Source organism: Manis pentadactyla, chromosome 1 (assembly GCF_030020395.1).
Source record: "Manis pentadactyla isolate mManPen7 chromosome 1, mManPen7.hap1, whole genome shotgun sequence".
NCBI classification, from domain to species: domain Eukaryota; kingdom Metazoa; phylum Chordata; class Mammalia; order Pholidota; family Manidae; genus Manis; species Manis pentadactyla.
In genome coordinates, this window is record NC_080019.1 from 221,903,277 (window position 1) to 221,927,254 (window position 23,978).

The following is a 23,978-nucleotide window of genomic DNA, read 5'->3' on the forward strand; positions in this document are numbered from 1 at the left end:
CATATGCACCCCTATGTTTATCGCAGCACTATTTACAATAGCCAAGAAATGGAAGCAACCTAAGTGTCCATCAGTACATGAATGGATAAAGAAGATGTGGTACATATACACAATGGAGTATTATTCAGCCATAAGAAGAAAACAAATCCTACCATTTGCAACAACATGGATGGAGCTAGAGGGTATTATGCTCAGTGAAATAAGCCAGGCAGAGAAAGACAAGTACCAAATGATTTCACTCATCTGTGGAGTATAAGAACAAAGAAAAAACTGAAGGAACAAAACAGCAGCAGAATCACAGAACACAAGAATGGACTAACAGTTAGCAAAGGGAAAGGGACAGGGGAGGGTGGGTAGGAATGGAGGAATAAGGGGTATAAGGGCCATTGTGATTAGTACACATAATGTAGAGGGGGGCACGGGGAAGGGAGTATAGCACAGAGAAGACAGGTAATGACTATATATTTAGCATCTTACTACGCTGATGGACAGTGACCATGATGGGATATGTAGTGGGGTTTAATAATTGGGGAAATCTAGTAAACCACAATGTTGCTCATATAATTTTATATTAATGATACAAGAAAAAAAGCTGAAAATAACTTACTCTAAAATTACTGAGATACATATTTAGGTATTTTTTCCATTATGGTTTTGAATTACATCTTTTCAACATTATTTTACAGAAATATGTTTTCAGAATATCATGTCTGAAAAACAAAGTGAACCATTTTTATGGAGTTTGCCTAGTTAAAAACATTTCTTACCTTCTCTATTTAGGTTATGCCTTTCTTTTTTTTTATTCAAGTATCATTAATATACAATCTTATGTTGGTTTCAAATGTAAATCTCAATGGCTCAACAGTCCCCGTGATGAGCTTATATTGTGACTGTGAATTGTTGTGTCCTTTTATCTCCCTACCCGCCCCCTCACCCTGCCCTTGTCCCACCCCCTTCCCCTTCATAACCAGTAGTCCCTTTTGTGTCCTTAGAGTCTACTGTTGTTTTGTTTCTTCTCTTTTGCTCTGTTTTTATACTCCACAAATAAGTGAAATCATATGGTATTTGTCTTTCTACACCTGGCTTATTTCACTGGACATAATACACTCTAGTTCCATCCATGTTGTTGCAAATCGCAGGATTTCTTTTCTTTTTATGGCCGAATAGTATTCCATTGTGTATATGTACCACATTTTCTTTATCCATTCATCTACTGATGAACACTTAGATTGCTTCCATATCTTGGCCATGGCAAATAGTGCAGCGATAAACATAGAGGTTAATATGTGTTTTTGAATCAGGGACCTTGTTTTCTTCAGGTAAATTCCTAGGAGTGGAATTCCTGGGTCAAATGGTATTTCTATTTTTAGTTTTTTGAGGAACTTTCATACTGCTTTCCACAGCAGTTGTACCAATTTGCCTTCCCACCAGCAGTGTAGGAGGGTCTTATTTCTCTGCATCCTCATCAGCATTTGTTGTTTCTTGTCTTTTGGATAGTGGCCATTCTAACTGGTGTGAAGTGGTATCGTACTGTTTTTTTCATTTGCATTTCCCAGATGATTAGTGATGTGGAACATCTTTTAATGTCCATGTTGGCCATTTGTATTTCTTCTTTGGAGAGGTGTCTGTTCAGGTTCTCTGACTGTTTTTTTAATTGGGTTATGTGTTTTTTGGATATTGAAGTGTATCCTTTATATATTTTTTATTTTAACCCCTTTTCAGATGAATCATTTACAAATATAGTCTCCCATACTGTAAGGTGCCTTTTTGTTCTGCTGATGGTGTCCTTGCTGTACAGAAGCTTTTTAGTTTGATGTAGTCCCACTTATTCATTTTTTATTTTGTTTCCCTTTCCCGTGGATATGTGTCCAGGAAAAAATTGCTTATGCTTATATTCAAGAAATTTTTGCCTGTGTTTTTTTCTAAGAGTTTTATAGTTTCATGACTTACTTTCAGATCTGTGATCCATTTCAAGTTTACTTTTGTATATGGAGTTAGACAATAATCCAGTTTCATCCTCGTAAATGTAGCTGTCTAATTTTGCGAACACCAATTATTGAAGAGGCTGTCTTTTCCCCATTGTATATTCATGGCTCCTTTATCATATGTTAATTGACAATATATGCATAGGTTTATATCTAGACTATTCTGTTCCATTGATGTATGGGTCTTGTGCCAGTACCAACTGTTTTGATTACTGTGGCTTTGTTGTAAGAGCTTGAAGTCAGGGAGTGTAATCCCCCAAGCTTTGTTCTTCTTAGGAATGCTCTGGCTATTTGGGGTCTTTTGTGGTTCCATATGAATTTTAGAGCTATCTGTTCCAGTTCACTGAAGAATGCTGTTGTTATTTTGATAGTTATTATATTGAATCTGCAAATTGCTTTGGGCAGGATGGCCTTTTTGACAGTATTTAATCTTTCTATCTATGAGCATGGGATAGATTTCCATTTTTGATGTCTTCTTTAATTTTTCTCAGGAGTGTCTTGTAGTTTTCAGAGTATAGGTCTTTCACCTCATTAGGTAGGTTTATGCCTAGGTGTTTTATTCTTTTTGATGCTATTGTAAATGGGAGTTGTTGTCTTGTTTTTTCTGTCCTCTAGTTCATTGTTAGTATATAGAAATGAGATACATTTCTGCATATTAATTTTGTATCCTGTGACTTTGATGAATTCAGTTATTAGTTCTACTAGTTTTTTAGTTTATTCTTTAGGGTTTTCTATGTAAAATATCATGCCTTCTGCAAATAGTGACAGTTTAAGTCCTTCTTACCAGTTTAGATGCCTTTTATCTTTTTTTATTGTCTAATTGCTGTGGCTAGCACCTCCAGTACTATGTTGAATAAAAGTGGGGAGAGTGGGCATCACTGTCTTGTTTCTAATCCTAGAGGAAAAGTTTTTAGCTTTTTGCTGTTAAGTATGGTGTTGGTTGTGGGTTTGTTGTATGTGGTCTTTATTATGTTCAGGTATGTTCCCTCTGCATCAATTTTTTTTGAGAGTTTTTATCATGAATGGATGTTGAATTTTGTCAAATGCTCTTTCAGCATTTATTGAGATGATCATGTGATTTTTATCCTTTTTTTATGTGGTTTACTATGTTGATTGATCTACAAATATTGTATCATCCTTGTAGCCCTCGAATAAATCCCACTAAATTATGCTTTTCTTAATGAATTTAAGTTTTTTTCTTTTTACATTTAATAATGCTTCCAGGAATGTTTATTATTCATCATGGGACTATTGGGGAACTGTAAAATTTGGTATAATACTCTGTTGGTATAATTAGACTAACACTTATTTTGATAAAGAATTGAGTGGAGAACAGGAGAAAGCCTTAATTTAATGCAGCTAATGCAATAAAACAAGACAATCACATGGTTGGTTTTTTTTCTTTGTAAGTGGCTATACATATTTTTCTCTTAAGTGATATGATATTTGAGAGTCTTACATATTTATAAGTTTATCAAATATATCTCTTATAGTGTTTTTCTCCTAAACGGGTTCCCATCAGGCTGAGTTAAATCCTAGCTATGAGCACTGCTCATTATCAGAAATTTGCCAGATAAAGAACAAAATAAAGTGAATATGTTGCATATTTAGGCTCCTGCATATAATAATAATATTTGAGAGCAAGGAATTTGGTGTTATACACACCTGGGTTATACCAAGAACAATAATATGATTGTCAATGTGTAACTACAGTCTATTTCCATACAGAATCTATTAGAGTAGGTGGGTTTTTCCATTCCATTCCTTTTTTTTTAAATTTTCTTTTTATTAAGGTATCATTGATATGCAGTCTTATAAAGGTTTTACGTGAGCAACATTGTGGTTATTGCATTGAACCATATTATCACGTCCCCCCCGCCACACCCCATTGCAGTCAGTGTCTATCAACCTTGTAAGATACTATAGAGTCACTACTTGTCTTCTTTCCTATACTGTCTTCCCAGTGATCCCCTGACACCACGTGTGCTAATCATAATGCCCCTTAATCTCTTCCTCCCTCCCTCCCCACCCACCCTCTCCACTCCCTTCCCTTTGGTAACTGCTATTCCTTCTTGGCGTCTGTGAGTCTGCTGCTGTTTTGTTCTTCAGTTTTGCTTCATTGTTATACTCCACCAATGGGTGAAATCATTTCCTTCCATTTCTTTTTAGTTTGTTATCCTAAACTATGTTTAAATCATTTTATGTATCCAGATAAAAATGGTAGGTACCATATCTAGGACAGTCTTTGGTAATTCTAATTGGGAATAAGGAGATAATATGTAAAATAAAACAAAGAAACAACCAAAAAAAAAAAAAACCCAGCAGAAATTTGTGTGAGTTTCTAGAGACATCAGACCTTTAAATAAAATGGAAATGATGACATTAAGTGTGAATCAACTTGGTTATTAATGAAAAGATTAGTTACTGTTCAGTGGGATTTGGCCACTTAATTTTCAGCACTTTAGGGAAATAACCACTGAATTAAATTACTTTGCAGGGGTTTCATTCAAGATGAGAAAAACTTGCTTTACTTTGGGCTCCTGACATGCTATATTGATTTAGCACTGGAGGTGTAACCAGAGAGATGATTTTAGTGAACTTATTTTTGGCCAGGGATATTAGGTTGCAGAAGATGTACATAGTCTGGATACAGTCTTTTCTTTTTTCGTTTTCCATTTGCCCCAATGTAGGATAGCCTTATAGTCCCCAAGGTCGTTGCTTGGTCTACCAATTAGGTGGCATGACAGTGTATCTTTGACATGTGGTCAAATAGTGACATGTAGAATTGATTGTGCTTCATTGAGGCTGCTGCTGTTTCCCTTGATGTTCATGCCTAAAGCTGATATAATCCAGTCTGTGTAGTGCCAATTAACAATGCCCAATTAAGTATTCTGTCTGGCTTTCAAGTTTTGCTGCTGGAAAATTTGGACAGGAAAGCATCTCTTTCTTCTGGATGACAAGTATATGAAAAATGAGAATGGCCATGGAATGCTGGTTATCCTTTTTAAAGAATTTGAAGTGATCAGATTTAAAACTTTGAGTAGACAGCAAAAAGTTTTTTTTTCCCCCTTGATGTTTTCAGAAGGGAAGTTGAAAATGTCTTCCTGTATTTCATTTTTTGGGGTAAATTGCTGAAAAGAGTTATACTGATGAAGCTATTATATTTTGATTTATTTTTTAATACTCCAGGCATGAAGATAAGTGCTTTACCTACCATTTCTCATTTATTCTTCACGTCATCCCAATGCTGTAGATTATTACGACCATTTTAAAGACAGGCATGCCACTTTCACCTTTCTGAATCCCAGTCTCCTTTCCTCTACAAAGAAAATGATAGGCAGAGTTGGAGATTTTAACTCAGGTCTGTTCAACTCCAAGGTCATTGCTCTTATTGCTGTTCTTATATGCAATAGCCTAAATGTACACTACATTCATTTGACTTGGTTCCTTTCCTGATGAGTTTCTGATACGAGCAGTCATCATAGCTTGTCTTCTACTCAATTTGGTGGGAGCCTGTTTATTATGAGATATGGCAATCTATATTGACTGGTGTGATGATAGTTCATATCCATGGCAGAAACAATGGATGGAGGCTATAGATGGCAGCAAAGAAGGGACTATGTTTGCTTCTGAGAGAAGGTAAACCTTAGTTTTCTGAGTGTAAGCAAATATGGGAGAAGGGAAGACCAACCGCTATAGACAGTACCCCTTAATAATCTCACTGCACCAGCTGGAGTGACTGTCTTACCCAGTGCCTTCATAGTGTCAAAGACTTCTGTAGCTCCACTTTGCCGTCATGAAAATACCCTTTGTGCTTCCTTCTGTTTGAACAGTGCCTGCTTGCCTGTGAGCAACAACAGTGGCAGTCATAGCTGAAATAGCCATCACTTAGGGAGTTCTCACCTTGCATGGATGGTGGTAAATGCCACAGTTCTTTTTTTTTTTTATCATCTCTGCCCAAATGAAAATAATCCTTTTGATTCATTACACTGTAGAAAGGTTGTAAGTAAATTAATTGATCATGGCAATAGTTTTTCATTAATCATGTGAATTTTCAGGATCTTGGGATAAAGCATTCACATGTATTATCTCAATTCTTAAACAATCCTCATCATTGTTTACAGAGTGAATAAACTGAGTCTCAAAGATAACAAGTAGCTGCCCAGCATCAGACAGCTGGGTCAGTGATGAAGGCCGGTTTGAAACCTGGTCTTGCAAATTCTAAGCCAAGTATGTCAAACCAGAAACTATTTAGAACCTTATACAAGGTTGACTTGTTCTGATTTTTGACAAAGATGAATCACAAACAGGATGCCAGCTGTGGCATGAAGATGTGTACTATTTGGTTTATTAGACATATTTGATGCAGAGCTGTCTTTTAAAATTTTTATTTATCTTTTTGGTGTTTGGTGAGGCCATCCCTGAAGGCCCCATCTCTTTCCCTAGGCTGCTTCACATAGCCAAGCTTTCCTGCCAGGCCCATAAAGATATTTGAGTTTATGACCAGTCTCAAAGGTCAGGAATGGACAGTTTACCATTTCCTTGATGTGTTGAGAACGAAAGATTCCACAGCCACTTTCCCCTGGGATGTTTTGTTACCCTGCCAATAACTTTAAAATATTGCTTACTTTTAGTTTTAATCCATTCCCTCCCTGCTTGCCCAACCATATCAATATGTAGAACAACTGCTTAGGAAACTGTTAGTTTCCAAGAATACAGTTATTAAGTACTCCCTTTGCATCTCATTTTTAAACCTTTCCCCATGTAATCCATTCTTCCCTTTAACATCTCAAAGGTGTGACAGGTAGTTAGTTTCTCTGATTGGCAGATTGGTGCCTCTGCCACGTAGGAGTGTCATTACACAGTAAAATTAATACCTCCACCTGAACTTATTTAGCATCTCTGGCACTCAAAAGGGCAAAGGAGCACATGCCTTGCTTTCCCTTGGGATGGTGGAGTATTAGATTAAGCTGGTAGGAAATATTTGGATGTCCTCAATAAACGGTCTTTGTATTTAGGTGCACTGATTTTTTTTTTCTTTATTGCCTTCATTTTCAAAGATGTTTTGAGAGAGCTTTTGCCACTTTTTAAGTCATATGTCATTACCATATTCCTTGTTGCTTAAAAAAATATAAAAAGCAGCTGCCAACTCTACATTTTCTTTTTCAGATGCAAAAGAAATTGTTTTAAAAGCCCAGATCTTAGCTGGAGGAAGAGGAAAAGGTGTCTTCAGTAGTGGTTTGAAAGGAGGCGTTCATTTAACGAAAGAGTAAGTTTGGAGTTTTTGACTCCTTGTCCTTGGGCCATGCAATTAGAGAAGCTCTTGCACATGGTTGAAAGGAGCACTGAGAAAGAGAGTTGAAATTGGGGAGGAGCAGGACAGCAAACAGAGGAAATAAATTATAGGTAGAGGGCTCTGACAATGCCACAGTTTCCCTTCTGCTGCCATAAAAGGACTTTTCTTTACTAATTGGTGAAAACTTGACACTCTTTCTGTCTTAGAGAATCACTGATTCATCATAAATGTTGGAAATGATACCACTTACAATTAAATGCTGTTTTCATAAGGTTGCTTTCTTATCAGGAACTTGTAGTGTCTCTCCATTACCGGTGGCCCCAGTTGTCCCTTGTATCTGATAGTCCAAGCCTTGCTTTATGTAAAGGCACCTGTCTTTTCAGCTTTATCTCCCATGTGTCTCAGCACTGAACAGAGTCTTATCTAAATCTGTTACACATTTCAGTATTGTGACTTCACTATGACTGTAACTTAGGGGAGAGGATAGCAGAGGTAAACAAGTATCCTTTCTTTCTTTCTTTTTTATTCATCATTCATTCTTTCATATATAGTTTGCTTTCATTCTCTGGTACAGTGCTGGTCTCATAAAATAAAATATAAGAGCAGGAAGCCTCATGGACTCTGTGAGGGTAAGGGTGGACCCTGTGCTGTGCGGACATGAAGATAAAATATGAACTCTGCTTAAAATGATGTTCATTATAGACAACAATTTTCTTTTTCTCTCTCTTTTTTCTCTCTTTCTTAGCCCTAAAGTTGTGGGACAGCTGGCTAAACAGATGATTGGATATAATCTAGCAACAAAACAAACTCCCAAAGAAGGTGTGAAAGTTAACAAGGTAATATGAATGCTTTTAGTCATTTTCTGTGTGATGTATTAAAAAAAAAGAAAAAGTTGTACTTCAGCTTTGACTGAATCTAATGAAGCACTGCACATTGGTAATGCACTGTTTTATTTTTTAAACCTCATAAAATCTGTATGTGGTGTGACTTCGAGGAGAACTAAAAAGGGTTCTGTAATAGTAATAGTGTTTATTATTGTCAGCATTTATTTAAAGTGGGTGGGGGTGAGAGATTGAAACAATAGCTTTCCCTTTAGAGCACACACACATTGTCTTTAAAGCTGAGAAGGGCTTGGTATGCCAGCTCTTACACTCAATGACAGGCAGTTTCTGCTCCCCCATAACCCACCCTCATCCTGTGTATCAGAAATATCTGTGAGGGTTGTTTTTCTAAGTGTCCCTCTACCTTACTTTGAGATTACTGCCATTTTAAGTCACTGTTATCAGAAGTTTGTTGTATGAGTGAGGTCTTTTGGGGCAGCCAGATGTGTGCAGGATGTACACACACAAAATAAAGCTGCAGGTAAAGTGGCCTCAGTCCTGACATTGTGAGTAGCAGAGCTGAGGCCAGAACATAACTCTCTTCCTATCTGTTCACCTTTGCTATATCCCTTCCAGTTTCACCAGAACTGGCTACTTGATTTGTAAGACCCAGTATGAAATACGAATGCAGGGATTTTGTTCAAATTTCAAGTCATCTACAGAGAACATTATACTGAGGCACCAAGAGTGAGACACTCTTTAGCATGGGCCCTGTGTGGTCACACACCGAGGCTTGGGAGGCCCAGATGGTTAGAAAGCCCTGCCATTCCAGTGAGTGGGGCCCAGGGTTTTGGGGAGGCAGCTGTCTGCTATGTTGATATAGCATCACGGATGATGGTCTCCACCACTATGCCATGCTTGGGAAAACTGAGGCAGTGCATTCTGTTTTTACTTTTTAGGGAAAATTGTGTGGAAAGTTCTTGACATGGCCAAAAAAAAAAACCAAACAAAAAAACCCTCACCACCTGGTTCTTAGTACACCATCTTTGGCCCCGAAAAGGACACTGAGCTGGAGGGAGATTGGGAATGCTGGCAGGTCATTACCCCTTCACTCTAAGAACACAGAGCCTTTCAAAATGTGAAAGAAGCGAACAGACAAAATGGTTATGGTTATATCCCTTTCCCGCTGCCTCTCAAGAAGATGCAAGAACTGTTTTTTAAATTTGTTTTTATTCAGCCTGGCAGAGTACTTTTATTTCCCTTTTAAATCTGGCTATAAGTCTTTACCTGTCTGTACCTTCCTCAAAATTTGTCCATAGAGGACCTGATCAATATATTTGTTTGTAGGAATTTATTTTATATAGACACAGGGGGTTTTATTTTTATATTTTTATTTTATAATTTTTATTTTGTTTTTTAAAATTTGTATTAAGGTATCATCAATATACAATCTTATGAAGGTTTTACATGAGCACCATTGTGGTTACAATATTTACCCATGTTATCAAGTCCCCCCACATACCCCACTGCAGTCACTGTCCATCAGTGTAGTAAGATGCTCTAGAGTCACTACTTGTCTTCTCTGTGCTATGCTGCCTTCCCCGTGCCCCCCTACATTATGTGTGCTAATCATAATGCCCCTTAATCCACTTCTCCCTCCCTTCCCACCCACCCTCCCCATCCCCTTCCCTTTGGTAACTGCTAGTCCCTTCTTGGAAGGACACAGGGTTTTAGATTAGAGTTTGTGACACTTTTTAAAAGCCTATAAAAATACCCAAAGCAGATTCACACTATATGGTAATGAATAAAATTAGTTTGTAGATAGGTTCCTGAAAGACTGGTGATAAGTGCATTCTTGTAAATTGAGTCATTGCCAAGAAATTTCTCCAGTGATTTATTTTTAAGTTGTTTTTTTCTGATTGGGAAAGTAATTAACATATGTGTCAAATTCCAATAGTATAGAAATATAAAAATTAGAAAGTAAAAGTTCCTTGATTTTTCATCACCCAGAAATAATTGTCATATGTGTTTCTGTGTAAAATGTATGGTGGCACTCTCCAGTTCCTTTTCCCATCAGATCTGAGCACTCGTCTTAGTGATCAAAAAAGGAGGAAAAGAAATACTGAGGCTGGCCTCACAGTGTCTGTAATCTTGTGTATATAGCATGTGGGCTAGCTGACAAGGTTGCATAAAAATAAATTAATTAAATGTATATTGCCACATTCTATAACTAACACATACAACTTTAAGGAGCATGCATTTTTTACTTATGAAGTCAAAGAGATCAGTCAGAAGTCCCCTATCTATATAAACTTTAGATTTCTAAGTTTATTTGAGAAGCTATTTAAACACATACATACATTTATATACATCAGACATTTTTTTTCTAAATGTGTACAGTGTATCAAATGGTGTGTTGTTTGGGATAGTAACGGGTAGGCAACCACAGGGCTACTCATTATGCTGTCCATGGTTCATGGCCAGTAAGGAGCACTTAGTGGCATGGCCGGTAAGAGTTAAGTGCAGAAACTGAGTATACTTTTAATCTTCTGTAATCACAGTTCTGTTACAAAGAGTTTGTGCACTGGTGCTATCCACAGACCTTTATTTGAGTAGCATGATATTAAAAGAAAAAAACAGATTCAGTGGTCAAATAGGGTAAATAAGTTAAAAAGCTTTCCTTCCTGGAGGACTCCACAGAAAGGCTGTGTTGACAATATTGTTTGGTTAATCACAGATAAAGTCACATTTTTGAAATGTATCTAATGGAGCTTCTCATAGGATGACGGTTCATTGAGTCCATTCAGATTCTCTAACAATTGATAGAATATTCTGATGTCCTGAGTTATATGGAGGGCATTATAATGTCAAGAAGTTTGGTCTTTATATAAAATTTCCTGAATTATCTTTAGACAATCATAATTTTCCTGGGAATGTTTCCTTAAAGAGTAATATATTATTTCTACCAAGCAAAAGCTATTTGAGATAGCAGCTGCTCTTTACAAATAGAAACTGAGGGAATGCAGAGCACATCTGTCAACATTTTAGAAGATTAAGAATAGGATTCTTGAATGACACTTATCCTAAAAAATTATGTTTTGCGTGTCAGAATAACTACTGAAAATGATTAAAAACCATTCACTCAACTATTTCTGTATTAGAAAGTGAACTTGAAAACAGAATGGTTCTATGAAAATCCTAACACTGTGTGCCAAGAAATTTTCTTACATACTCAGGAGTTACCATTTATGATAAAAGAATCAATATGAAGCCCCTTTTTATGTATTTTATTTTTAACTGGTTATAAATTCCATATAGGTTTTAAAAAGAAGTTCAACATGTATTACATTATGGCTTTTTAGATCAGCGTATATTAATCCCATTTCATGTGACTTAAAAATTAATGTTTTTGTTGCATTTAAGTAGCTAAAATCTAATGATTTTTAATCTGTAACTTTTTTTGGTAAAACTTATTACTGAACTGCTTGTAAGAAAAGCAGTGTAAGCTTTTATCATTTTCACTTCTAGAGCTGATTATTTAAGAGTGTTATGTTTTTTTAACATCATTTAAGACATCTTTTGCCATATTAATTAGGAGTGTAAGTTAGTACAGCCTCTTTACAGGGCAATTTGATAGTGCTTATCAAAATTTTAAATGTGAAAAGTCTAAAACCTAGCCACTTTACTTCTAGGTACCTTATCTAAGGGATACTAAAACAAATGAGCAAAGATATATGTACAAAAATAATCACTGAATTAGCATTTTAGAAATATTAAACTCCACATAAATGTCAGTAAGGACATGGTTAAATATTGACATATAAGTATCATACAGTCACAATGGACCTTGGAAAGATGTCCAAGTTGTAGCATTAGGATCCAAAACAAGAAAGAAAGGCATTCAAAAAATATATATAATGTGCCTCCAATACTGGATAATTCCATTACATAATGCTTGCAGATACATTGGAAAAAGATAAAAAATGAGTAGTGGTTTATCCTGGTAGGACTGCTGCATGCAGTTGTTGAGGTTCTGCAGAGCAAAAGAGCACCTGGCTAAGGCAGGGAGTGGAGAATGTAATCTTTGCATTCCACTTCTTACCCAGGTAGGTCCTGGCATGTGTCCTCTTCCTCTCAGAGGAAGGGGCGACTTTTTCTGATTATCACAAAGTTTCCATATGGGCTTATGATCACTCTGACTTCTGTGGCCCATGAGATGTGCACGCGCAAGCTGTTTTCAGTGTCTTGTTTATATACTTTTGGTACTGTTCACATTTTTTTTGAACAAGCAGACATTATGTTTGTAATTTCTAAAAAAGTATAAATTGAAATAAAAATACAGTGATCCAAGAGACAAACGTATACAAACATATGAAGCATTAGACATACTGCAAAAAGAATCCTTCTCTGGCAACCAAATTTGGTTTTCTACCAGTGCAGTCTGAGAAAAATCAATGTAGTAATATATATGTACTGTTAATGTCTCAAATTAAAATACCAGCTGCTTCCCTGGAGTTTTCCTTAATTGTCAGGGTTTCTCAAGGAAGAAAAAAAGATTAAAGTGGGAAAGTTCCTTGAAGCAAACCAAATACCTATCACTTGAATAAGTTAACAGGATCAATTAAGGAGGTGAAAATGGGCATTGTGCACAATGAGAGCAGAACTCAAATCTCTGGAACGTAACTGACTGGATTTAAAGTGCCCAGAAATGAAGTTGTTTGATTTGTGTGGCAAATTTGTATAGATTTGTAAGTGGAAATCAGCTCAATGCTGAATTAATTTGACTTTCCTACTAATGTGGTAGGTGATGGTTGCCGAAGCCTTGGATATTTCCAGAGAAACATACTTGGCGATTCTGATGGACCGGTCTTGCAATGGCCCTGTACTGGTGGGCAGCCCTCAAGGGGGTGTTGACATTGAAGAAGTGGCAGCTTCAAATCCAGAACTTATTTTTAAGGTATGTTTGGATTTCTTACTCTGCTGTGTTCATTGATTGTTGTTTTAAAAGCTGTTGAAGTTTTAATGTCGTGCCTGTGGCTGGTAACAATACATCTATTGCTGAGATTTAAGGCTTGAAGATGTTGAATCCTTTTTTCTTACTGGGCATCTAGTTGAAGTTTGAGGGGAACCAAGGTATTCATTATTCAAGCAAGTTCTCTTTCCTTCTTTTCCTTTTTTCTTCCTTCCTGCTTTTTCTCCCTCTCTTACTGCTTTCAATTCAACCTGCTCTAAGAATTAACCAGTAGGGGAATGTGACACTTCCATTTCCTCTTAGTTAATTCTATTCCATTTAACACTATGTATGATCCAGAAATTGTCTCCTAGGAGAAAAGATGTGAACTGGAGACCGCCTTCATGTCTCTCAATACTGTTGACGTAAAACAGGATCTTTTTGAAGTCCAGATTCTATTTATTTGCTTCAATCCTTTAAATCTTGTCCTTTTTATTGATATTGAGATTAGTTTCTAGTCAAAAAAGACCTGAGGTCAAATCCTAACTAGCCAGCAAAGTTCTCAGTGTCTCTAACTTTCATTTTTTGAATCAGTGAAATGAAAATGGGGATAATTTCCAATTGTAAAAATTAAATGAGGTACTGTGCATGAAGTGTTTTTCAACCTACCTCAGTTATAAGAAGAAACAGCTAAGATCCTTACAACTATAATTCCAGCTTTTGATTCTGGGTTCTTAGTATCAAAAATCCCACACACTAAAATTTCTAGCGGAAACCATTATTTCTTTTAGAAAGTGATTTTGTTTCCCTTCAAAAGGGAAGAATTTTATTTCTTGAATGTGTTCATTTAGGTAAGGTACTAATACTTTACTGATTAGTTTTAAAATATTTTCACCAATGTTACGTATTTCAGTTAACTACTCTGGAAGTTACATCAAGACTTTCCATGCTGGTTTAGCAGTAAAACCTTTGTATTTTCAAAACTATCATGCTCAGAGTTTACATGAAACAATGTATATGAACAGCATAAGGAACTTGGAGAGAATGGCACTTTGTAGATCTAATTAGTAATTATCATCATCAATAGAGTGTTTAAATCATAAGGTAATATTTAACCTATCTATGACACACTCTAAACTTAACAGCAGTGTTAGGCAGGAAAACGTTAGCTTGGAAGCCTTCCAAAAGATGTCATAAAAATTAACTGACTAAATATTCATCAATGCCATCTGTATAGTAATTAAAAGTGAAAACTGGCATCCAATTGTGTTGTCAGCATGCCACCCTGAAGAATTACATAGTTTTTGGAAAGGCTGTTTATAGATGGTCTGCTAATTAAAATATACCCTATAGGCAGCTGCAGTAGCCCTGCTCAGAGATTTCTGGAAAGGTGCCACACCTTAATTACTCATTTGCAAATAAATACTAAGCATTTTTTTTTTTGAGGTTGTAAATCTTCTCATTTGACTGTCTGAATTTTGCTTATTTGATTCATTTTTCATAGGAGCAAATTGACATTATTGAAGGGATAAAGGACAGCCAAGCTCAGCGGATGGCAGAAAATCTAGGCTTTGTTGGGTCTTTGAAAAACCAGGTAAATGAGTGATTGGAGGCCTGTGTGTCTGTTTCAGAAAATATGTGGGAACTTGTTTGATTGCCTCTAATGTTTGTAATTACCAGGAAACATTATTATTTATTGTTTCATAATTTTTTTTCTTCCAGTTGTTTATGATGGAGAAAACACTTCCCTGGTGTCTCTAAAGAGGATGTTTATGACATATATGTTTATATATACAGTTGACCTTTGAACAACACGGGTTTGAACTGCATGCATCCACTTATGTATCGAATTTTTAAAGTAAATATATTGGAAAAAGTCTGGAGATTACACCAATTTGAAAAAACATTTTCTTTTCTCTAGCTTATATTATTATAAGAATACAAAATATAATACTTAGACAAAATATGTATTCATGTTACTGGTAAGGCTTCAAGTCAACAGTAGGTTATTCATAGTTTTTGGAAGTTAAAAGTTAGGATTTTCAGCTGCGCAGTGGGTGGGGGGTAGTCAGTGCTCCTAACCCCTGAGTTGTTCAAGGATCAGCTGTATATCAGTTTGTGTGTATGTTTGCAAGTGTGTCACACACAGACACATATACTTTGATACGAACGTTAGTTTTTATTTATTCTTTAGAATGGTAGCTCCAGTCCATGAATTATAAGAGGCTGCAGAGTAGTTAGAAGCACAGTCTGTAAAGTTAGGCAGACCTGACTTTTACTCTTGTACTGCCACCCAGCATGTATGTGATTCAACCCATGTGAAAGTCAGTTTCATTATCTGCAAAATGGGAATGATTAAATCCTAACTCAGAGTTACTGTGAGGATTGGTACAGTTAAGTGAAAGTTCTTGTTCAGTACTCCAGTAAGGTCCATTATTATTGATATTAGTAATGTACATTACTCAACTAATTGCTATTCTTTCATAGCTAATGGGCATTTGAAATGAATATTAATGGCATGATAGTGATACTCCACTGAAAACACTTTAAAGTATGCCCATTTAGTAAATATATCACTTGGCATCAAAGACAGAAAAGCTGTCCTCCATGCTGTTAAGGGAGAGAGTCTGTCTTGAGCATCACAGTCCTGCACTGCCTTCAGTCCAGCCCACAGATCCTGACTGTGTCTGCGTAGACAAGTTTTGTTAGAATTTGTTTGTCCAGGGACACCAAGTTATATGTATACAGTAGAAAGAGGAATAAATGGCACAGGAGCTCAGAGAAAATCATGTGTTGGAGTTGTAGACTTGGGAATCTCTGCTTTAAGATGCTTCCTCAAGCTATGGTGATTGGACTGATGATCCAGAAACCCGGTGTGGAGTGAGCAGAGGAGGCTCCTGAAAAGCGGTAACATTTAAACCATCATCAGTTGGTGATCCTTTGGTAAAAAAAATGATGTCTTAGAGGTGAGGCCCTTTAGAGTCAATGTGACTTTGAAAGTTACTTAATTTTCATGTGGTTTAGGCATTTGGAAGCACCTCACTCATGGTTGAACAGCTTAAAAAATGATTATCCTGTAAGATTATTAATATCATTCCTATGATTCATGCCTATTGTTTCTAAATGTGAGATGATAATATTAGACTTAACAAAAAATAAGTATCACCCTGCCCTGCATATAAAGCACCAAGTACATGTTTCTGATGAAAGTCCATTCCAGCATTAATTTGTTGAAAAGAATAAAGCCACAGTAAAGCTGAATATAACTAAAAATTCACAAGTTTCTCAGGTGTGTATTAATTATCATCTATACTATTAATTTCTGGAAACACAGGCACTATGAATTTAACATGTGTCTCTGGTAATGGAAAGATTTGATGGGCCAAGTTTTAATAACAAGATCACTACCACCTCTGGGAGTGGTTTGTACCTCTGGCTGTCTTTCAGAGCCATATGTGAATGTTGATGACTTAGTTCCTGGAATACAAGAAAATATCACAAATTTTTAACCTGTTAAAAGATTTTTGAAGATATTTGTAAATCTGACTGGGTTTTATGCATACGGACTCAAGGCTATTTGATTTTAAGCATTTAGGTTTTTTTAAAATTGCTTATCAAACAATCTTAAAATAATGTTAATTGGTGGCCAAAGGAAAGAAAGCAGATTTTCTGCACAGTGTGGTCAGGAACTGCAGAAGTACATGATAGCAACAGACTGGTTGACTGCAAGTTAAAAGTAAGAATGTTTTCTTTGACTTGAATTTAATTTATTTTTTAATTAAATTAAAAAATGCTTTTTAAGTAACATTTAGAAAGCAAGGGAGCTGACCTCAACTTTGCCACAGGCCCTGCCATTTACAGTTACTACACCTGGTCAGACTCACATTTTGCCTGCTTAACCTTTATAGTCATTCAGTGTATAGCCTCTGGAATAAGGCAGGTTCTGTCTCCAAGCCAGATGGGCTCTCGCTTTTAGATCTTACAAGCCAGAATTTATAACACATATATCTTGCAGATCTTGCAAAATGTTTATAGTCTGTTGTACATTAATAAACATTTATAATAGCAAGTACCCCTGAAGTGCTGCGTTGATATATAATTACAATGGCATTAGTGTGCAGATAATTCAGGCTTTGCATTAAGCTAGGTGTATATAGGCCTAAGAAATGTTGAAGAGACCCAGGTGTCCACTGACAAATGAATGGATAAACAAAATGTGGAATATACATATAAAAGAAGGTTGTTGAGCCTTGAAAAAGGGGGAGATTCTGATGTGAGCTGCAGCATGGATGAGTCTTGAGGATGTAATGCTAAGTAAAATTAGCCAGTTTGTGAAGACAGGTACTTATGATAAGATTTATATGAGGTATCTAGATAAGTCAAACTGGGGAGGTAGTAGTCCACCTGGGGAGGAGAGAATGAGGAGTTGTTTAATGGGTACAGTTTCAGTTTTGCAGGATGAAAAAGATGTGGAGCTTGGTTGCACAACAATGTAAGCATACTTGACACTGCTGAGCTGTTCATTTGAAAATGGTTGAGATTATGAATTTTATGTTATGTGTATTTAAAAAAAAAGAGTCTTAAAGCAGGTGGGATAAAATCTTATATATATGTGTATAAATGCAGCAGAAGTTATTTCTATTATATAGTTTCTCTTTATTATTAAATTAATCATTAATTCAACCAACATTTGTTAAGTGTTGCCTCTGTGCGGAGGCTGTACAGGTGTAGTAGATGCCATGGAGTCCAGGGTGGGCAGTGTGCCTCTCTTGTACAGATCACATTACAAGCCCATTTGGTGAGCTAGAAAACTAAAAATATAAAGAATATTCAACAGTGAGTTACTTATCAGCTTTGCACTATAACCCTAATAAAATCAACTTGGATTACATAAAAAGTAAACATTCAATAAAGGAAATCTTAAAAGTATTTGAAAAAATAATGGGAGAATTGTTTTAACATTATCAGAGTAGGACCTGCATTTTTAAAGTCTGACGCAAAGCCAGAAGCCATAAAATAAAAGAATGTCATTACTATTATCACATTTCCATGTGGCAGAAATTACAAAAACATGGGCAAAAATAAATGTTAAAGGAGAAGCAAATAAGTGAGATGAAGAGTCAGTTTCCTTGATGTAAAACCACCTCTTGTAAATCAGTAAGAAAAAGACTATAATCTCAACAGAAAAATGGGCATAATTCACAGAAAAGGAAATGTAGTGTCTCTTTAAGCTCATAGAAATTCATTCATAATAAGAATAATTTAAATTAAAACTATATATGATATGCCTATTTTCACTTAGTGCCCTGGCAAAGATCCAGATAACTGGTGGTTGTGAGTAGAGAAACAGACTCTATGATATTGGTTTGTGGGAGGTGAAATTATTAACAACTTCTCCTAAGAACAATTTAAGATAATCTTTTATTATTTAAAATGCCCATACCTCCTTTTGCCCCACTCTGGGGAATTTATCTGACATGTTTAATTACATCTATGATACACTTACAGAGACCGATAAGGCAGCTTTTTAAGTAATGTCAAACTATTGGAAACCAAATTGCCGTTATTTAAGAGGGAGGTTAAATGAATTTTAATACAAAATTGATGTATTTGTGTTGTTCATGAGGCTCTCTAAAATCTATTAAGAAACAAGGTATAGATCCATATTTTGTTCTTTAAAAAAGATGAATGAAGAATATGCATACTTGTACATGCATAGAATACCTCAGTGAAACACCAGTGGGTAAGGTGGCTGCTGCAGGAGGAGAGATGGGGAGATGAGTGGCTGGGGAGTGCAGTGAACATTCACAGGGAGGCCCTTGTGTACTGTGAGAATTTTCTATCATGTATTATCTAGACAGAATAAAAATTAATATTAAGAAATATTCAGTCTTTCTCATTATGTATTTATTTATGTCCACTGAGTTTTAAGTTAGGATTTAAGAAAGTTTTCAACTATTCATAAAATAACATGAATTACACCTCCAGGAGTTCTTCAGTCATTTCAAAACAACCCCTGTATGTATTTACCATAGTGGGACGTCATTCCAGGGAATTGGTTACATAGGATCTGCAAAGCTGAGAAATTTCAGAGTGGACAGAGAGGCAACATAAAGCTAAACAACAGGAAATTGTGGCTGCCTGCATGCTCGAGGAGCAAAGTGAGGCAGCAGTGTTGTTGGACGTGTGAATACAGAAGCTAGAACCCTGGTGGGCCTCTGGTGGTAGCTAAAGCCAGGGGAAAAGAGAGGGCTAGAAATACCTTGGCTATTTCCTTCTCCCCATTTGCCTACCACTGCTCTTTCCCACTGGCTACACCGAACTGGAAGACATGGAGACTCAGCCTGCAAGTGACCAGCTCCCTAACACATAGAGTAGAAATGGGGGAAAGCTGGGAATGGATCTGGGAACAAAAAATTCAGGGCTGGAGCAATGAACAAAAATGTGACAAAGGGAAAGCCATGGCTAGGAAATCAGATGGAGGCAGGAATGAGACTGATACTCTACATTCCGCCATGACTGCTAGTCTTGCTGTGTTGGCTCACTGGTTGTGTTCTCTGTATGTAGGTGTGAGCTTTCCAGGGTGATGTCATGCCTCGTGCATGATGTCTTTCTTTCAAGCATAGTGAGAAAAATAAAATTGGGGCATACCAGTAGCACAACTTTGGATATTCTTTCTCTTTGTGGTTTATGCCTTTGGGACAAACTGTTTTCAGTTTGAACTCTGCTCATCAGTAACTGTACTGTTTAGGATTTTCATCTTACTGTTTTGCAACAGTTTCCATTAGGTACTCAGTAATTGTTGTTTAACAGGTTATCAGTTTGGATTGATAAATGTAATAACTTTTGTTCCAGCATAATAATGATAGCCTAGTCATCATAAACTCAAAATCATGTTTACCTTTTATTTAAGTAGAGCTTGTTTGTGTTAACAATTCTAACTCATACTGTAGCATAGCTTGGCTAATAGGGACATGATAATTTATAAAAAGATTTAACAATGTTTTTAGGCTGTACTGAAAATACTTTGTTTTCTTGATAATGGTCTTTTCTTGTGTCTGGAGGAAAGTCGAGCAATGCCTTCTAATGAATAGCAGTGCAAATTAAAATAATTATGCTTTTCTCTTTTTCCCTTCAGAAAACCTAACTGAAAATAAAAGACATTACTTGCTATTTTTAAGGTTTTATTAATCCAGCAAAATAAATGTTCTTTTACTGCTTTGGTGTAATTTCGTTTTACTTGATTCCATTTAGGCTGCAGATCAAATTAAGAAGCTGTATAATCTCTTCCTGAAAATTGATGCTACCCAGGTAGAAGTGAATCCCTTTGGTGAAACTCCGCAAGGACAAGGTAACAAAAAAAAAAAAAAAGAGAGAGAGAAAGAGAGAAAACAAATGAATATAATTATTTATGCAAACTATAAATTAAATTGTACAAAAGACTGTAGTAAAAGCTTTGCATTAATTTCTTTCAGTAATTTAATTTTTGCCATAGTTTAAAATACTCCCATGATGCAGTTGAACAAGTCAGCAGTTGAGTTTGTGGGTAGCTAAATGCCAAGCCTCAGAGGAAGCTAGTTCTCATATTATTAGAAACATCCACTCAACCTCACCATCTTGTTTTCTCAAGCCCAGCACTGCTGCTCCTGTGGTTAAGATTTGGGTGGGAACCGAGCCACTGCGCTTGAGTGTACTGAATGTGCCTGCTTTTATTATGCAGCCAGCACTGCTTAAAGCCTTTCAGTGTCCTTAAATCTGTATAAATTCACCTTGCATCCCCTCTTGGATTTCCATCATCATGGTGAAGCCCTTAAGGCACCACCATTCAGTTCTGTCACCTTACCTGGTTACCAGTTTCCATTTCAGGTGGGAGAAGGAGGCATTTTTATGGGGATGGTTTCTCCTATCCATCAGGTTCTTGCAGAGTATCATTAACTGTTTTGTGTCAGGCACCCACCGCCATTGCACTGTGTCTTAAATACAGCAGGTATTCAGTAAGTTCTTATTAACTCAATAGCAAAAGCTTGTGATGTGCATGTGTGTTTAGGGGAGGGCCTGTGATATCAGGTGGATAGGATAGTGACACCAGAACCTTTTTCAATATGTTTTACTCCCAGTGTCCTGCACGCTGTCTAGCAGGTTGTGGGCAGTCAGTAAGTAGGGATTTCCCATTGGATTGATAAGTGAGGTGATCTGTCACATGTAAATACAAACAAGTGGTAGACAAAGGTGGATGGCACAGTGTTCATGGAGGGGCCTGGCTTCACATTCTGGATCTGCCTTGTTTAGGTCGGAGACCTGTGGTCAGCTTCAGGGTTTTTTTTTTTTTTTTGTCTGTTTTTTATCCAAAAATGTGGTGAAAATGAGAACTATCTTTTAGGGTGGTTGTCAAAATGAGGCGACTGGTGTTTAAGTATCCAGGGTCAGAGAGAAAATAGTTCAGTCCCAGACATTCATAAATATATTTCGCTTTCTCCGGTAGTACAAAAGTAGTCCAGGAAAGGTATAGATTTCATCTTTTTTGCCTTATTATTTTTAAGATTTCTGATTAGGATAGGCAGAGAGCTCATGTTTTGGAAGCCATTGAAAATAATGTATTTCATGGATTTACACAAGTGATCACCAGGTAAAAATCTGTGGTAGGTCATTTATAGGGAAACTATTTTGCCTAGTGACCTGATTTCTTTTCTGTTTTCCCACTTAAACTATTTGGTTGCTTTCATCAGTAATCTGAAAATAGTTTCCAGTTTGGGAGTGTCAGTCAAAATTCATGCTGCATCGAGTGGCTGATAATTAAATCCAAGAAATGCAAGAGAGGAAAGTTCAATGTAAATTCTTAAAGGTCATATACTGCTTTTCAAACTAGTATGCACAAGGAACGTGGTTATTTCATATTAAAAAAAAAAGGAAATACAGACCAAAAATGTGGGATAGAAGTCAGGCTGTAATACTATTTTTATTCAACCCTTTGGGATGTTGTCAATTTAAGATTGTGGTCTGGCAGCAAAGAATAGGGGGTATAAGAACCTTTTCCTAGAAAGTGTTTGTAAAACTTCATGAAACCCGAAGTTTTTAATTATGAAGAGGAAGGAAAATTTTTTAGCTTTTTGAAGGAATTGTCATAAAATACAGTCTATGTACACAGTTCATTAAAACATGTCTTATGTGATATTTTTAAGAGCAAAATTAGCTTCAGCAATTAATTTGTTCATTGTACCATAAAAGTTCGGCTATTGAATTATAATCACAATTAAATGAGTGTGTTGGTTTATAACTCTAATGAGCAGTAGTCAAATTAAACCCAATTAGGAAATGGTGATTAATGACCAAATGGACATACTGATCCTTCATCACGGTCATAGTCCCCTAAAGCAATCCTTTATTTAGGAGCTGTAAAAACAGTCATTTATTTTTTAGACATATTGGTAATCTTAATATTTATAATCTGAATATTGAAATTTTTTCCATTTATATCAGTAACAGAGGAACATATAACCTTTCACATTAAAACTTTGATTTAATAATGGCTCTTTTAGTTTAGATATTTTAGGGACTTGGTGCCACACCAAACATTTAAAGTTATTCATTTCAGACCCTCTGCTTCTTCAGTCCTCCATCGTTTCATGAGGAAACTTTTTTAAAGATCCAGGTGATTGGTCATCTGTTTGCAAGAGGTGATACCTGGCTGAATGAAGAGCAGGGTTCTTGCCAGCATCTGCACTGCTAGGTCATCCATGGGAATTTTGACATGGAGAAAGAAGTACAGTCCAAGAACTATTTTTTCTAAAGTGATTAATAATTTGATTCAAGGAACAATTATTTGGCACTAGTGACTGTAGTGTAGTTTAGTGACAGATTTTAATGGCTGTTAGTGACAGAAACCTACATCAGCCTAATTTTTGTTAAAAAAAAAATCACTGGGTAGGGGAAGGGGTACTTATTTTACTCATATAACAGAGAAGTCTAAGGAGTAGACTGGCTTAAGGCAATACAGGAATCAGGGATTATCCGGTCTTCTAGCCCTGCTTGTCTCCCATTCGCCTTCTTTGTCAGTCAGGCTTACTGGAGAGCAGCAGAAATGCATTCTGATTCTCATCACTCTCCAGCAAGCACAGTGATCTTTGTAATGATTCTGATTGGCCCTGCTTGGGTCACATGTCCATGCCTAGACCAATCGCTGAGCTGGAAGCACATGGTGTAGAAGAGAGGCAGTTTCTCAGGGGCTGAAGGGACACTGAATCAAAAGATTTCTACTAGAATGAATTAACTTCTATTGAAAGTAAGCTGTTTATTAGTCAAAGAGAAATGAATGAACTATTTTCCTTGCTTTTCCAGTTGCAGGGCCAAAATTAATTCATTAAACCTGTGGTCACATTAAAAGCAAGTTTTTATCATTATTTATTTATCAACCTAGCCATTCACTCAGTCATTCATTGATTTTGCAAGCCACTTTGCAATTTTATGCCCTTTCATTTCTTCCTCCTTGTAGATAGATCTGCCTACACACAGACTCCTTCCTTTGGTATCTTTAGTGTTTCTCGATGGGAATGTTGCTAGTTGAGTTTGTTCGCCTCCATTCTTTTCCCCACCAAAACAAAGAATTGAAAGGCAGACACAATAGCGAAGCAGAGCAAAAATTTTATTCGAACTCACTCCAACAGAGGGAGTGGCCAGAGTCAAGGTAGAACAAAGGCCACGAATTTTTAGGGGAGGGTCTATTTATCACTGCCTAGCTGGAGGCACTTCCTTTGATTGACAGGATGAAGTCTTTGATTGACCGTTGTAGTTCTATATCCATTCCTTTTGGTGCACCTGTCTTTTGCCAGAATGCACACAGAAAAGCCCACTGGGGATGGGGAGCGAAAACACAGTTTTATTTTATGAGATTATGAGGTTATTTGGTTTGGGTTGTTCTTAGTTTTGTT

General features: G+C 36.5%; 1 protein-coding gene and 1 non-coding gene across 2 annotated transcripts in view; both read left to right on the forward strand.

Annotated features, from left to right (window-relative positions):
- SUCLG2 (succinate-CoA ligase GDP-forming subunit beta) overlaps positions 1-23,978 on the forward strand; it is a 288,180-nt gene that overhangs the window by 138,961 nt on the left and 125,241 nt on the right. The window contains exons 3-7 of the mRNA XM_036878019.2: positions 7,155-7,254; positions 8,027-8,117; positions 12,907-13,059; positions 14,558-14,647; positions 20,308-20,404. Of these exons, the coding sequence (XP_036733914.1) occupies positions 7,155-7,254; positions 8,027-8,117; positions 12,907-13,059; positions 14,558-14,647; positions 20,308-20,404 (531 nt within the window). The remainder of the gene's footprint in view (positions 1-7,154; positions 7,255-8,026; positions 8,118-12,906; positions 13,060-14,557; positions 14,648-20,307; positions 20,405-23,978) is intronic.
- On the forward strand, positions 10,155-10,286 carry LOC118908702 (small nucleolar RNA SNORA61). Its single transcript, XR_005023305.2, has one exon. It is a non-coding gene; the product is annotated as a small nucleolar RNA SNORA61 (small nucleolar RNA).